We start from the raw sequence: 16488 nt of genomic DNA, 5'->3' as shown, positions 1-16488 counted from the left end.
ACCTCACCCAGGACTCCTCACACACCTCAGAGAAAGGCTTGAAATGGCAAAACCCATGGAAAATAGGGAAACAAGCACAGCTCACTCTCCTAGGTTGGCAGAGGGCAGCCTGGAACTCCAAGGGGGGATATTAAATTTGGATATTATTCAATCTCCACCTTAGGCTGCAACAGAATTGCAAATATTGGGAGGTTTATGTGTGCCATTAAAAAGTGCAACTATTTCTCAGTTAAGTTTATCACCAAAACTGAATCTGCTGAGGGGAGAAAGTCTCCATCACTTGATTCTTTCATGTGGCAATTCCAGAAAGTTCCAGCTTAATTTAGATCATGTGGAAGTTCTGGACCTTCTAAGAACTTCTTATATAACATTAACAGTCTCTGCGTCACATTCGCAGTCACATCAAAGTCCAATGACTCCAATTCATGATTAATAACCCATTTCTGGACAAGATAAACTGGTGACATTGGTTAAATTTCCAAAGAGCAATTTGGGATTTACCTGTTGAGGTCGACGTGAGTCACGCCACGGGTTTTGACCAGGTTTCCATATTTGAAATATCCGACGTCACGCCTCGCCAGCAGGAAAAAAATCTTGAAAAAAACACAAACCAGAGCACTTGGTGCTTCTCCAGGAACTGTTAGTCATCAGCACTGGGCTGCTGAGAGAGCAGTGCCATCACTTCAAACACGGGGTGAAGGAAAGGCCACCGAGTCCCTACTTCCCCCATGAGCGTCACTGGCAGGAGACCATCCAGATCTGGAGGGATGAGAAATGGGGAAAGAACAGCACCACTGTGACAGCCTGGAAATGCAGGGGATACTCCAAGTTATGCCTAGAATAGATCGTGCAGAAAATCACAGAATCGAAAATCACTGGGGCTGGAAAAGACCTCTGAGATCATCGAGTCCAACCTGTGACTGACCCCTGCCTTGTCACCAGACCAGAGCACTGAATGCCATGTCCAGCATTTCTTGGACATGTCCAGAGATGGTGAAAACCCTCCAGGGATGGCAAAACCCCTCTAGGGATGGTGAAAACCCTCCAGGGATGGTGAAACCCCTCCAGGGATCGCAAAACCCCTCCAGGAATGGTGAAACCCCTCCAGGGATGGCAAAACCCCTCTAGGGATGGTGAAAACCCTCCAGGGATGGTGAAACCCCTCCAGGGATCGCAAAACCCCTCCAGGGATGGTGAAAACCCCTCTAGGGATGGTGAAAACCCTTCCAGGGGTGGTGAAAACCCTCCAGGGATGGCAAAACCCTTCCAGGGACAGTGAAACCCCTCCAGGGATGGTGAAACCCCTCCAGGGATGGCAAAACCCCTCTAGGGATGGTGAAAACACTCCAGGGATGGTGAAAACCGTCCAGGGATGGCAAAACCCTTCCAGGGATGGTGAAACCCCTCTAGGGATGGTGAAACCCCTCCAGGGATGGCAAAACCCCTCTAAGGATGGTGAAACTCCTCCAGGGATGGCAAAACCCTTCCAGGGATGGTGAAACCCCTACAGAGACAGTGAAACCGCTCCAGAGATGATGCTACACAACGTCCCTCTGACCAAAAGCAATGCAGAGACCAAGAATGCCAAAAAAAAAGCAAAAATTTGTCACATCAAACAGTGCCAAGATAAGAAAAGGCCCTTCAATTATCAGGGCGAGGTGCCACTCTGCTCCAGTGATGGACCCTGAGGACATCCAAGCCCAAGCCCTGCCAGGGACAACCTTTCCTCTTGGTACATTATGGTAGAGAACATTTGCCCAGAGGCCTCTGTTTCAGTGCAGAAGCAGCACTTGCTGCCTGCTGTTTTCTGATGAATTCACTGCTGTCAGGAGCTTATGGGTGTTGGGATCTTTAGTGGGTCTGAGTGGCCCCAAGAAGAGTTGGAAAGTCTCTTTTCCCAGCCTGGCACTCGAAGAAGGAGTCAGGGCTCTTCATTCCCCGGTCTCAAGGTTGTTCATTGTTTCTTATCTATAAAAATTTTTCTCCTGTCCTGCCCAGGTCCATCCAGCAGGACAGTTCCAGGCACTCTGCCTGCCCCCAGGGTGGTGTTATCTCTTTAAACTAAAAACTACCTGTACAATGTTTACAATTACTTTCCAATACCTATCACCTATGTTAGACACTGAGCTTCTACTCTAAACCAATCCAAAAGTGCCACCATCACATCAGAAGATGGAGGCCAAGAAGAAGAAGGAGAAAGGCTGGACATGCCCAGTTCCCTCCATTTTGCCTCTTGAACCCCTAAAACGAAAAAACCTAAAATCTACTTTTCCACCTCATGATAAATTCACTATCTTCCTACTTAATTTGTCATGGCTTGCAGATCTTCATCTAAGGTTGGTAATTTGCTCCACGGGTCATAATCAAACCCAGAGGTGTTTTGGGCTCTGTGCCAGGGTCTCTGAGCCCCCTGGCAGGGGTTCTGTCTGTCCTGGACAGCCAGAGGGATGTCCTGGGTTCCCACATGTGGGAGATGGGGTAAAAGCACAAGATTGGCTTTTGAGGAACACCCATTCTCCTTCCTGAAGCGATCTTTCTTGGCAAAGCCGAGAGCCGTTTCCTAAAGGTTCAGCACTACACCCACGGCCCCCGGACACTCTTTAGGAAAAAAGGTGTTTGCTTCATTCATGAAGCTCTCTCTGTAGTAGTGCAGCCACCGCCTTTCCACAGCGCTCAGCAGGGCTGAGTCACAGCAAAACTGCACCGTCAAGATCCCTGACGAGGCAGAGGAAACGCAGGTAAACACAGCAGAGAGTGGCCCTGCGCACGCCAGAGTTTCCTCTGCGGAACGGGCACGGCTGCCTGACGCTGCTGCCAGCCCCAAAACACAGCCCAGGCTCCCACCACAGGCTGGGGGGAATTGCACAAGAGCCAGAGCATGCTGGGGATGTCACATGTGACTTCATGGAGACAGAGGCAGGGTGGGTCGAAACGAGAGGAGGTGGGAAATGAGCGCTCAGCTGCTGGGCAGGGTGGAAGGAGCTCCCAAAGCTGTGGGGCTGCTCCACCTCCTGTGGCTGCCCAGGCTGGATGTTAGGAAAAAGGTTTTTATTAAAAGAGTGATAAAGTTCTGGAATGTTCTGCTTGGGGAGGTGGTGCACTCACCATCCCTGGATGGCTTTAAAAAAGCCTGGATGTGGCACTGCGTGCCAGGGTTGAGTTGAGGTGTTGGGGCTGAGTTGGACTCAATGACCTTGAAGGTCTCTTCCAACCTGGTCTTTCTCTTCTCTTTTTCTTCTCTTTCTCTTCTCTTCTCTTCTCTTCTCTTCTCTTCTCTTCTCTTCTCTTCTCTTCTCTTCTCTTCTCTTCTCTTCTCTTCTCTTCTCTTCTCTTCTCTTCTCTTCTCTTCTTTTTCCCTTCTCTTTCCCTTCTCTTCTCTTTCTCTTCTCTTTCCCTTCTCTTCTCTTTCTCTTCCCTGTACCCCATAAAAACACCAGCTCGTAAACCCACAGATGAGGATGAGCAGCCCTTCCACTGCAGGGGCTGCATCCTTCCCTGAAGGGACTGGGATTAGCTCCAGGATTTGAGGATCCAGGAGTACATAAACCAACCTCACACATCAGCTTCCACACCCGGTGAAGACTCAGCAGCCACCCAGGTCTTGGCACTGAAGATTTATTGAGCCCTGGCCGGTTCAAATTAATGCAAAAGGAGCAAAAACATGTGTGGGATCCCAGGGGAAGGTGGGATCCTGCCTGTGGGAATTGAGTTTAAGACCAATTTTGTCCGAGGTTTCAGCCCTTCTGCTTTCAGATGGATTCTGCTGACAGTCAATAGGAAAAACCCAAAAACCCCACAGCTGATTTAGAGCAGGGGAAAAAAAATGGGTCACCAAAAACATGACCCAGGCCATGATTCAGCTGCACTGATGTCCCTGCAAAGATTCCCCAGAAGCAGCTTCCCCATCACCTCTGGAAGAGGCAACAGCAACAGAAGAAAGGAAAACAAATCACAAAATCCCACACTTTCCCTGCCTCAGACTCTCCACTTGCTGATGTCTCATCCCCTTTGCTCCTACATGTGTGCATGCCAACCATTCCTCTCTCCTGCTCCTAAAAATAAAGTGGAAAAACTCTCAGTATGCAGGAACAAACAATACTTTGCATTTTTCCAGCATTTTTCCAGCAATGAATTCCCTGTCAGACATTCACAAATTCAACTTCAAAGAAGATCAGTGTGATGAAGGAGATGAGAATTTAAGGGATTTGTTCCCTAATGGAGGAAGGCTTCCCTACTGGGAAGAATGAACTCTTTTAAAATAACATGAGGGATTTCAAAGAAAACCCCCTGATTTCAGAAAAGCCAAACTTATCTCCGCTCTCACTTTCTTGCATGCCAAATTCCTGAATAAATAAGTGAAATCTTTATCCCAAGGAAGCAGGGGGTGTGGGCTAAAATAGATTTAGAAAGAGAAGGAGAAAAGAGAGGGAAGCGGAAAATGGGGAGACGTCACAGGAATTCTCTGTACCTCTGAAGGGACAATTTTATCACAGCTGGGACAATAAGTCCCAGCTAAGACAGGACGTGCTGCTGCAGGGATGGGGCTGCTGTCCACTTCTAGGAAACAAAATAAGATTTCAAAGCCTGGAAAATGGATTTTTATGACCTGCTCACACACTTTAACACCAGGCATCAAAGAAGTGGCACAAATCCTGATCCTGCCCCGGAGGATCCATAAGGGACCAGAGCAGGGCTGGGATCCTCCCCTGGGATCCACTTGGCATCCAGCTGATATTTGGGAGCACAAACTGAGCTTGCTGAGCAGTGAAAATTCACATTTGCTGCAGCTGACATGTGCATTAACTGGAAAAAAAACAAAAACAAATGAATTAAAAATGAAGATTTCAGTTGATGATGTGTGTTTGCAGATTAGAGTACCAAAGGAAGAGACAGAGAATTTGTACAGTTCATGAAAAGCAATTCTGCTGAGTGATGCTCTCTGCAGGTTTGACACTGAGATTTAAAAGTAGCAACACTTTTTTTTCCCCCTCTAACAATACAACCTTGATCTAAAAATAAAAGATGGAACTGTGAGAATAAATGAACATCACGCAGCACCTTGGCTTCTTTGTGTGTCTCTGCAGCTTTCCTCCACAGCCACAGCTAAATTTACAAGAAACAAGCAATGTAAAAAAAAAATGCAGAGTCTAAGCACAAAAAAATTGATGGGGTGTGAGGAGAGGACAGGAAACCCAAGTTGACGGGAAACCCAAGTGACATTTGGGCTTAATACTGACTTAAAACCCCAATATTGCTCGTCAGGAAATGGGGAGAGGAAATGGAGTGATGTATAAATTAGGGGCTCCATCAAGGTGAAAGCTGCAGATCTGCTTTGTGCCCTCCCAGGGGGAATCCAGCTGAGAGCTGCAGCAGAGGGGAAATCTGCAGAACAGGATGAGGACCTGCTCCAGGGGCACAGCTGTGCCCATCCTGCTGCTCCTGCTGCTGCTGGGCACCGCCTGCGCCCAGCCCTCCTGCCTGCGCTTCCCCGAGCTCCTGCCCGCCAAGCTCAAAGAGCTCAGGCTCAAGTTTGAGGAAATCAGGGATTATTTTGTAAGTATTGGTATTTTGTCTTCTCGTTTTTTTTTTTACCTTTCTTGCAAAGTTCTGGGATCTGGAGGAGGGGGAAGTTTCCTCCCAGCAGAAATGATTTGGTTGCGTTGCGTTAAGAGCAGCTCGGTTTCGTTGCTCAGTGAGAGAAAATCTGTCAAAGAACCATGGCTCACATTTGAGGAAAATAGGGATTATTTTGTAAGTATTGTTCTTTTATCTTTTGGCTTTTTACCTTTCTTGCAACGTTCTGGGATCTGGAGGAGGGGGAAGTTTCCTCCCAGCAGAAATGATTTGGTTGTGTTGCGTTAAGAGCAGCTTGGTTTCGTTGCTCAGTGAGAGAAAATCTGTCAAAGAGCCATGGCTCAAAGAGCTCAGGCTCAAATTTGAGGAAATTAGGGATTATTTTGTAAACATTGTTATTTTATCGTCTGTTTTTTTACCTTTCTTGCAAAGTTCTGGGATCTGGAGGAGGGGGAAGAGTTTCCTCCTAGCAGAAATGATTTGGTTGCATTAAGAGCAGCTCGGTTTCGTTGCTCACTGAGGGAAAATCTGTCGAGCTCTTCTTCCTATTTTTTTCATTAACAACGAACTGGAGGTTTCACAATGAACCTCTACAAACCCTTCTAGCCAAGCTTCCCCCAAAATATTGCAAACCAAGTTAATCACTGAATTAATAGGAAGGAAATCATTTTTTCTTCAGGGCAACCAGGTCCTGCTGAAGTCAATGCCAGGTGAAAAGGGAAATCTTTTGCTGCAGATTTTTTTTCTTTGAAAGAACCACAAAACCTGCACAGGTTGTTTTATGAGGAGAGGAGCACAACACCTGCACTGGTGCCTGTGCAAGGTCCCTGCCCTGCATCTCAGGAGCCTCAGGGCTGCTGACCAAACAGCACCCAATGCCCTCAAAGCATCTGCCATGGCTGCTGGAGGTGCTTGGTCACAGCCCTGATGCTCTTTTAGTCCATGCCAATGTGTTTTAGCAATAAAATGAGATAATTCTCCAGATCAAATCTCAAGCTCATGTCATGGCTTGTGTTTGTCACCAAGTGAACACAGCCAAGATTTCAGATGTTCAGCTGGCTGTGAATCTCCCAGATGATGCTGGGAAGGAATATTTTGACCCTCTCAGCACAGCTTTTAAGGCTTGAATTCTTTGGGTAGTGCCAGCCCACCCTAGTGCAGCTGGTGCCACAGAGGCACCACGAGAGCAAACTCCCATTTCCCCATCAACAGGAGGCTACAGGGGTAACCCCAGCAGGGGGACTGAGCCCTCCTGCCCTGGCAGAGAGGCTGGGGGGCTGCCAGGGCTCTGCCACCCCTCTGGGGAGCTTTGCTGTCTGCAGCAGCACCCTCAGGCAGCACCCTGTGCAGCTCAGGAGTCTCACATGGACAAACTCAACGGCACCAAAGGCTGTGATCTCATTTTCCTGCTGGCCTGACCCAACACAAATTCAGTGGCACCAAAGGCTGTGATCTCATTTTCCTGCTGGCCTGACCCAACACAAATTCAGTGGCACCAAAGGCTGTGATCTCATTTTCCTGCTGGCCTGACCCAACAATCCTTGTGCTGCCAGGTTGTGGAGCAGAGTGACCCCTCTGCCTGGTGCCACCGTGCTCTGCCACACCTGCACTGGGTGCCCTTTGCCTCTGCTGCAGGGAGACCCTAAATGCAAACAAGGGAAGGATCATTTGTTAGGAAATGGAAAGAGTGAAAAGCTCATTTCTCAATTCATTTTTCAATTCCATCCTCCCCCAGCAATCAAAAGATGACGACCTCAGCATCCAACTGCTCAGCTCGGACCTGCTGGAGGAAGTCAAGGTAAGAATCTCAATCCCTTGCTGGTTCCTCCTCCTTCCCCCTCCTTGGGCAGGCGTTTCACAAGAAGGGAAGCCAGCTGGAAACGGGGCCATGTGCTGCTGTCACCCTGCAGGGACACGTGTGGCTGTGCTGGGCTGGCACGAGGCTGCCCCGTGCCCAGGGTGGCTCCCACACCCAGCTCTGCTTTGGACAAGCTCTGGCCCAGCTCTGGTTCCTCCAAACCCACCTATGATGGTGTTTGCAGGGGTCCCAGGATGAGGGAAGAGACGAGAATGTTTCAGAAGGCTTGATTTATTATTTTATTATATGATATACATAATATAATATAATATAATATAATATAATATAATATAATATAATATAATATAACTATATATTATGATATGATATTATATTATAATTGATATTATCATAATATAATTATTAAATAATATAATATGAATAAATAATATAAATATATTATATAGAAATATATAAAATTATATATATTTATATATATGAAATATATATATTATATTTTATTATTATATTATAATACTATATATTATGATATGATATTATAATTTATATTATTATAATATAAAAATTAAATAATATAATATAAATATATTATATAGAAATAAATATAGATATATAAAATTATATATATTTTTATCTATAAAATATAAATATATTATTATATTACATTACATTACATTACATTACATTATATTATATTATATTATACTAAAAGAATAAAAGAAGGGATTTCATCAGAAGGATAGCTAAGAATAGAAAAAGAATGATGACAAAGGCTTGTGACTGACTGAGACAGTCTGGACAGCTGGGATGTGATTGGCCATTAATTAGAAACAACCCCATGAGCCCAATCCCAGATGCACCTGTTGCATCCCACAGCAGCAGATAACCATTGGTTACATTTTGTTCCTGAGGCCTCTCAGCTTCTCAGGAGGAAAAATCCTAAGGAAAGGATTTTCCATAAAATATCATGGCTGCACCCACCCCTGGTGCTGGTGACCATCCCCAATGAGGTTTCCCCCTCCTGTCCCCCAGGGGAGCCTGGGCTGCCAGTCGGTGTCAGAGATGATGGAATTCTACCTGGAGGAGGTTCTGCCCAGGGCCATGAGGAGCAGCAGCCAGCACCAGCACAGCATGGGCGACCTGGGCAACCTCCTGCTGAGCCTCAGAGCCATGATGAGACGCTGTGTGAGTGGGGTGCAGCAGCTCGGGGACACTGCCGGGAGCAGGGCAGGTCTGGGGGTGGGATGGGGTCCAGGCAGGCAGGGTTTGTGGAATCCAGGATGGGGTTTGTGAGATCCAGGGGTCCAGGATGGGGTTTGTGGGGTCCAGGATGGGGTTTGTGGGATCCAGGGGTCCAGGACGGGGTTTGTGGGATCCAGGATGGGGTTTGTGGGGTCCAGGATGGGGTTTGTGGGATCCAGGCTCCAGGATGGGGTTTGTGGGATCCAAGGGTCCAGGATGGGGTTTGTGGAGTCCAGGGATCCAGGCAGGCAGGGTTTGTGGGATCCAGGATGGGGTTTGTGGGATCCAGGATGGGGTTTGTGGGACCCAGGGATCCAGGCAGGCAGGGTCTGTGGGACCCAGGGCTCCAGGATGGGATTTGTGGGACCCAGGGGTCCAGGATGGGGTTTGTGGGATCCAGGATGGGGTTGGTGGGACCCAGGGGTCCAGGATGGGGTTTGTGGGATCCAGGATGGGGTTGGTGGGACCCAGGGGTCCAGGATGGGGTTGGTGGGATCCAGGATGGGGTTGGTGGGATCCAGGATGGGATTTGTGGGATCCAGGATGGGGTTTGTGGGACCCAGGGGTCCAGGATGGGGTTTGTGCCCACAGCAGCTCAGAGATGATGGTGGAGCCAGCCCTGCAAATCAGAGCCTGGCTGGAGACACAAAGGGAGGGCAGGAGGAGATCTGTCCCTTACCTGGGTGCTGGAGCTGCTGAAATCCCACCTGGCGTGGCCATGAGCCCATCACTGGGCTCAGATGGGACAAACCCTGCCCCATAAAGGGATCTGCTGTCCCCAGGGACTGGCAGCAGGGACACAGGGCTGGGGACAGGCTGGGAGAGCCCAGGCTGGGCTCACTCCAGGTTCCTCCCAGCAGGGCACGGTGCAAACCTGCTGGGATTTGCACACAGGGGAGGGCAAGGTGGGGAGCAGCAGGGCCAAGGGACAGGAGGAGGGGACAGCCACCAGCAGAGCCCTGGGGAGGGACCCTGGGGCTGAGGCTGTGCTTTGGTGCCCCTTTGCAGCACAAATCCTTCACCTGTGAGGAGAGGAGCAGGAGCATGAAGCACGTCAAGGAGACCTTCAGCAGGGTAAGGAACAGGAGGAACCTCCTGGCAGGGCAGGGCAGGGGGCTCAGAGGGGCAGCAGAACCCAAAAATGTCATGAATCACACAAATTCTTGCAGCAGAGAGCGAGAATCTGTGGGGAATGCTGGAGCAAGGGTGGGAATTCTGGAGCAAGGGTGGGAATTCTGGAGGAAGGATGGGAATCTGGAGCAAGGGTGGGAATTCTGGAGTAGGGGGTGGGAATTCTGGAGTAGGGTTGGGAATTCTGGAGAAAGGGATGGGAATTCTGGAGTAGGGGTGGGAATTCTGGAGGAAGTGAAGGGAATTCTGGAGCAGGGTTGGGAATTCAGGAGGAAGGGTGGGAATTCTGGAGCAGGGTTGGGAATTCTGGAGCAGGGGTAGGAATTCAGGAGAAAGGGATGGGAATTCTGGGGCAAGGATGGGAATTCTGGAGTAGGGGTGGAAATGATGGAGGAAGGATGGGAATTCTGGAGCAAGGGTGGGAATTCTGGAGGAAGTGTGGGAATTCTGGAGCAAGGATGGGAATTCTGGAATTCCCAGGGGATTGGGCAGAGAAGCTGGAGGTGTCCATGGAAGGAGAATTTGTCCAGGCATTGTACATCACATATCTGTGACACCCCTGGCTTTCCCCTGCAGATGAAGAGGAATGGAATCTACAAGGCCATGGGAGAGTTTGACATCTTCATCAACTACATTGAAAGATATTTAACAATGAAGAGAAGGAGCTGAGAGCACCCCTGGGTCTGGATTTTCCACACCAAATCCTGTTACTTTTTTAAAAATCACTTTAGGCTGCAAGAGCTCAAATTAAGTTATCTCAAGGTTCGGGTTAAGAGTTACAATAACTTCCAGCTTAATATTGTATTTAAGAGCTATTTTTGTAATAGTTGAATTTATTATTTATTACTTCCAATACCTCAGTGTTGATGTTTACAGTATGTTTTGAAGAAAGGAGTGATGAGCTTGTAAATTACTATTTATTGTTTAATATTTTAATATTGTTTATCGTAGTGCTATTTTATTCATAGCTTCAAAACAACCAAAGCAGCATTTTTCTGGAGGGCAGACAATGAGCTGAGCTTATCCCAAGTGAATTAGGAGCAAGGTCAACTCTGAGTTCAACAAAATTTAATTTTAGGCAAATGACCCTCTCCTCATGTCCTAAATCTCTATTTATTTATGCAATCACGTGGTTTTGTGTTTAGGAGGAGAAAAATCCACAGCAACAGCATGGCTGACTCCACTTTAGACTTCAGCCTGTAAATTAGTCCAGACTAAATTTTGAAAATTAATAATAGGAATGAAATGTTTGGTTCTAATAGAACTTGACTTAAATATTGCTCAGTATCTGCCTTCCAGAGCTGCTGGGTCGGCCACCCTGCACTTTCCAAAGTTAACCTTACTGTTTTCCAGTCTCTGATTGGGTTTTCCTCACTGCTGTTTATTTTCTTTTACAAGTTAGAGGATATTTAATTAACCACCATTTTAAGGTGGCTCGGGTAATTTGCATTCAAATCCATGGGGCTGCTCCCAGCATTGCTGGGATTGGATTTTGAATCCCCATGAGCAGTGGGAGCAGCTTTAGTGCCCCCAAAAGTGGCTGATTTTAGGGCTCAGCTTCCTCCTCACCTCGGTGGACCCTGAGCCAGAGGAAAATGCCACAACCCCAAGAGAGGCTTTTACTTCTAATATTTAGAAGTTTAAAGGCCCCCAGCTGATGAAACACTGCCAGTTTGGTGTTTGCTGTGCAAGTTCCCAGCTGAGGAGAGGTTATTTATATGGGATTTATTCTTTGTGGACATTTCTGGTGGCAGCAGGGGATTCCTGCTGGAATTGGATGTTCCAAAGCAGGGCAGGAATGCCGCTCCATGGGTCGCTCCTCCTGCTGAAAGCTCAGGCTCAAGGGCAGCCAAAGACTGTAAAACTTAAATTAAGCTTCTTACAAAGCACATTAAGCCCCTGTTGAGCCAGTGCTGAGCTTGTCTTTCCCTCCAAACACCTTCGATGTTGTGGGAGAAGCAAGGACAGCCCTGGAGCCAAGGACAACATCAGCACAGCTCCTGTCACTGGGTGAACTTCCACCTATTTATCTGAAATGATATGACAAGAAATCCTTTATTTTTGCTAATAAAGACTCTCTACTGAAGGCAGCCTCTGTCCTGTTCTTGTGGGCTCTCAGCAGGGCTGTAAATCAGTTCCAGCCCTGGATGCTGTGCCTGGTGTCCCTGGGCTGGGAGAGGGCACAGAGCCAGCCAGGAAGGACCCCCAGGGACACCTTTGCTTGTGTTAACGACCAGAAAAGTGAGAAAACCTGAGGTCTGTGACATTTAAAAGCAAATTTCTCACCAGATTCCTGGCATTGATCCCTTAGAGCAGGGAAACACCATGGGAGGAGCAATCCCATGAATAGTGCAATCCCCCAGCAGCATCTTCCCAGCGCTGGAGCTCTGTCCATGGGATGTACAGCTTAAAAAAAACAGGGGAAAAAGCCCAAATGGCAGCTTGGAGAGCTGGGAGATCCAGGGCACCATCACAGGTGGCCTAATTCCAGCTGGAATCGTGGCACCAGCATCACCCAGTGTCCCTCCAGGCTGCAGCCTGACCTGTGCTGGCTGTGGGCAGCAGCTCTGCAGATCCCTCAGCTCCCAGCATCAGCTAAGCCCAAAATATCAGTGTTTGGGGGTGAAAAACACCATAAACCCAACCTTTTGCTCCTTCTGGCTCCCCAAAAGCTGCTGTGAGCCCCAGCAGGGCTGAGGTAGTTCCTGCCAATCTCAGTGGCAGTCTGGGTGTTACAGTAAGAGCACGAAGCCGTGGTAGAGATCAAAGGTGGTGGTTTCTGGTTTTGTTATCCCACAGAAGTTGGGTTTCCTTGCTGGGTATCCTCCCCCTGAGAGAGCTGCCAGCTCAGCAGCCCCAGTCCTGAGAGCTTAAATCACCTCCCAGGCTCTCTGCCCCAGGGCTGAGCTTCCCCCCAGCCCAAATTCTGCATCTCGAGCTTTCTGCTGCCAGGGGGGAGCTGCTCCTTCTGCTTTTGCTTTTTCTCTCTTTAAAAACTTTCCTCAAAGCCCTGAGCACCCAGTGCTGCACTTGCTGCCAGGGAAAATAATTAACTTTCTTCATCATCTGCTGTTGGCCTACATGAGGAGGGCAAATCCCAGCTGAGCACCAGGGTGGAAGTGTGTCCTGAGCACAGCAGGATGGAAAGACAGACATCTCCTGAACACATCAGGACAGACAGACAGTCATGTGCTGGGACTAAGGAAACAATCCTCACTGGCCTCTTTCTTGGGACAGGAAAAAAATTGTCTCTTGTCACGAGGAGGATGAGCACCTCCTCCATGGGCCTTCAGCCTCTCACAAGGCCCAGGGACAAGCCTGGAGGTGATGTGAGGGACCTTAAGCACAAAAAGGGGGCAAAATTAAAACAAACTCTGCTGTAACTCCATTTGAATTGCAGAAGCTTTCAGAACTTTCCTCATTTTGTTGTGGTTGTAGTTTTAACACTTGTTATTGAACTCGAACTGGCTGCGCTGCTCAGGCCCACGCAGCTCCTGCCTCTCTGTGTCCTAGATTTTGGCAGCACGTGACTGAAATTGGGGCTTTCGTCGTGAAAGAGGCCAGGGGGAGCAACAAAAACAGGGCTGAGAACCCCAGCTGGGCATGTAGGTCATGGAGGGCACAGCCCTGACTTTGCAGAGCTGCCAATTCCTTCCCTCAGGCGGTGAGAGGCTGAGTAATTACCAGAGCTTGGTGTTAAAAACGGGACCACAGTCCTGGTACTAAAGTGATTTCAGCATTTATTATAATAAAAAGGCCCAAAGCAATGGGTACTAAGAGTGATTTCAGCATTTATTATAATAAAAAGGCCCAAAGCAATGGGTACTAAAAGTGATTTCAGCATTTTTTCTTGTCACAGACACATTTTATGAAAAATCCTTTCCTTAGGATTTTTCCTCCTGAGAAGCTGAGAGGCCTCAGGAACAAAATGCAAACAATGGTTATCTGCTGCTGTGGAATGCAACAGGGGCATCTGGGATTGGGCTCATGTGGTTCTTTCTAATTAATGGCCAATCACAGCCCAGCTGGCTCGGACTCTCTGGTCTGTCACAAAATTTTGTTATCATTCCATTCCTTCCTTTCCTTGCAAGCCTTCTGATGAAATCCCTTCTTCTATTCTTTTACTATAGTTTTAATATAATATATATCATAAAATAATAAATCAAGCCTTCTGAAACATGGAGTCAGATCCTTGTCTCTTCCCTCATCCTGGGACCCCTGTGAACACCACCACATATTCTAAAAAAAGAAAGGCCTAAAGCAAGGGGTACTAAAAGTGATTTCAGCATTTATTATAATAAAAAGAATGGCCCAAAGCAAGGGGTACTAAAACTGATTTCAGCATTTATTATAATAAAAAGAAAGGTCTAAAACAAGGGGTACTAAAAGTAATTTCAGCATTTATTATAATAAAAGAAAGGCCCAAAGCAAGGGGGCCTGGGCCCAGCAGGAGCGCTCCTGTGGAGAATGCTGCAGCTCTTCAGCAGCGATGGCCCCGATGTCCCAGGGGAATGGCACAGCTCCCCTGGCTCAGATGTCCCTTTTTATCCTGTTTGTGTCCCTCTGGATTGGTTTCTGTTTGGATCCTTCATTTGCATTAAGGTTTAAGGGGTTTGATTGGCCATTACAGCTCAGCCCAGGGATGGCACCCAGAGCTCCCCAGTGTTAGGAAAATTAATCTACAAACATCAGAGGTTTGTGTCCAAAAAGGAGACAGAGGAGTCCTTTGACTTTATTCCAATAAAGGGAGACGCCATGGGGCATTGCCCTGGGGTGTCTCACATTTTTGGAGGACGCAGCCTCCTTTTTATCCCAATTTCCCAGCTGCATTTCCCTTCTCTTTTTCCCCATTGGCTGAGGTACCTGAGAGGTTCACACATCCCAAAACACCTGATACCAGACTTCCCTCTAATGTACAACCCCCCCTTTTCATTTTGTATTCTTACAGAATTTAGGGGTTTTTCCCCGTTTCTGAGGTTCTTGAGAGGTTCAGACTTCCCAAAACACCTGATACCAGACTTCCCTCTAATGTACAACCCCCCCTTTTCATTTTGTATTCTTACAGAATTTAGGGTTTTTTCCCCATTTCTGAGGTTCTTGAGAGGTTCAGACTTCCCAAAATGCCTGATCCCAAAGATTTCCCTCAAATGTATAACCCTGCCTTTTTAATTCTTATGGAATATGGGTGTTTTTCTTCCCCATTGTTTCTTTCATCTTTCAATATCCAATTTCATTTGCTTGTAGAAGCAAATATATCTTTCCATTCACCAATCAGTGGAATCCTTCCCATTGTTTATCTCCCAGCAGAGCCACAGCTTGTTTGTAAAGACAAATCCTCCATTCCTCTCCCCAGGGAGTGCACCCAGAGCTCCCCAGGGAGTGCACCCAGAGCTCCCCACCTGCACCTCCTGGGGCTGCTGGAGGGCAGTGCAGATGCTCAGGGATGCTGATTTAGAGGTTCAACACCAGCAGTTCTCATTTTCTGCCTTGTGAGCTGTTGCCTTTGGCCTCTTGGCAGGGTCTCTCCACCATTTCATCACACCCTGAAGCAACCAAACCATCTCCTTTGCTCCAGAGCTGGACTACAAAGTTCCTTTCCTGGCAGCAGCACCAAATTCACTTTTTTTCTGAGCTGAAATTTGGTTTCCTGACTCTTTTGCAATGCTGAGCCCAGCTGCTGTGACTGGCACATCTCACACACCCTCTCCTCAACCTGCTGGCTCTGATTTTCAGAGCACTGAGGAGCAGCTTTGCCTTTCCTGGTTGGAAAAGCCTGGAGCAGGATTCCTGTGGGCTTGTTACACTTTGATGGAGCAATTTCTGAAGAAAACCTCACTCTGGGCAAAAATCACATCTCCTTCTTCTGCTTTCACAGCCAGATTTGCATCACCAGCTGTCCTTTCACAGCCAGCCCTCAGCAGGATCCCTGCAGCCCCAGGCCTGAGCAGGCTGATCCAATGGATTTTCAGAAATCCAGCATTTTCCCAGCATTAAGCAATTTAGCCATGTGCAGGCCAAGCTTTGCATCAGGAAATCCTGACATTCCCCTGATATGCCTGGTCTAATCCTTAGAAAAATACAACCATCAGCTGATTTTGCACAGAATTTTTGCCTTTTTGAGTTGTGCAGCTTACCAGGAGGTGCTCCCAGGGTACAAACCAAGCCAAGCCAACCTCCTTGGCCAAGAGAAGGAGGCAGCTGGCTGCAGAGCAGTCCTGAGAACGGAAAAGCAGCCACCATCAGTAGCAAATTAGGGCAATAAACACTAAATTATCCCCATCATCGCAAAACAAAGGGCAGGAGTGAAACAGCAACCAGCTGAGGGCTCCTCGGTGCCGTTGCACAACGCTCCTTCCTCCTGCGCATCCACACCAGCCACAGCACATTTTGTGCTCCTGGGGATGTCCAGAGTTGACCAACACCATGGGAGCACAGCAAACCACGGCTGGAGGAAGGGGCTTCACCCCCATCCTTGCAAGAGCAGCAGAAACTTCTTGTGTGCACAGATAAGAACAGATAAGAACAGAGATCTTCGTGATTCATCCCCTCCCCAGTGATCAGCCTGGAGCAGAGCCAGACTTTTGATCAAAATCACCTCAAAAGCAAGAAATATATATATTTTTAATTTTTTTTTTTCCCTAGCAGGAAGCTTGCTGCTAAAAATAGAGCAGGTAGGGTGAGGAGAGAGGGGTTATTTTTCTACCAACTACTAAAAATTTCAA

General features: G+C 47.7%; 1 protein-coding gene across 1 annotated transcript; it reads left to right on the top strand.

Annotated features, from left to right (window-relative positions):
* Positions 1-5394: 5394 nt before the first annotated feature.
* IL10 (interleukin 10) lies at positions 5395-10435 on the top strand. The gene is made up of 5 exons (XM_054648931.2): positions 5395-5553; positions 7310-7372; positions 8426-8578; positions 9644-9709; positions 10343-10435. The coding sequence occupies exons 1-5, from the start codon at positions 5395-5397 to the stop codon at positions 10433-10435; spliced, it is 534 nt and encodes a 177-aa protein (XP_054504906.1).
* The last annotated feature ends 6053 nt before the right edge of the window (positions 10436-16488 follow it).

This window comes from Agelaius phoeniceus, chromosome 25 (genome assembly GCF_051311805.1).
Source record: "Agelaius phoeniceus isolate bAgePho1 chromosome 25, bAgePho1.hap1, whole genome shotgun sequence".
NCBI lineage: Eukaryota > Metazoa > Chordata > Aves > Passeriformes > Icteridae > Agelaius > Agelaius phoeniceus.
The sequence above is the reverse complement of the archived record's forward strand: the minus strand, read 5'-3'. Positions and strand labels throughout refer to the sequence as shown.

Bases quoted from the DNA above. Each gene is read 5' to 3' on its own strand.
- IL10 (XM_054648931.2), top strand. From the start codon at position 5,395: ATGAGGACCTGCTCCAGGGGCACAGCTGTGCCCATCCTGCTGCTCCTG. The intron at 7,373-8,425 runs GTAAGAATCTCA...CCTGTCCCCCAG, and splicing joins ACCTGCTGGAGGAAGTCAAG to GGGAGCCTGGGCTGCCAGTC. The intron at 8,579-9,643 runs GTGAGTGGGGTG...GCCCCTTTGCAG, and splicing joins GAGCCATGATGAGACGCTGT to CACAAATCCTTCACCTGTGA.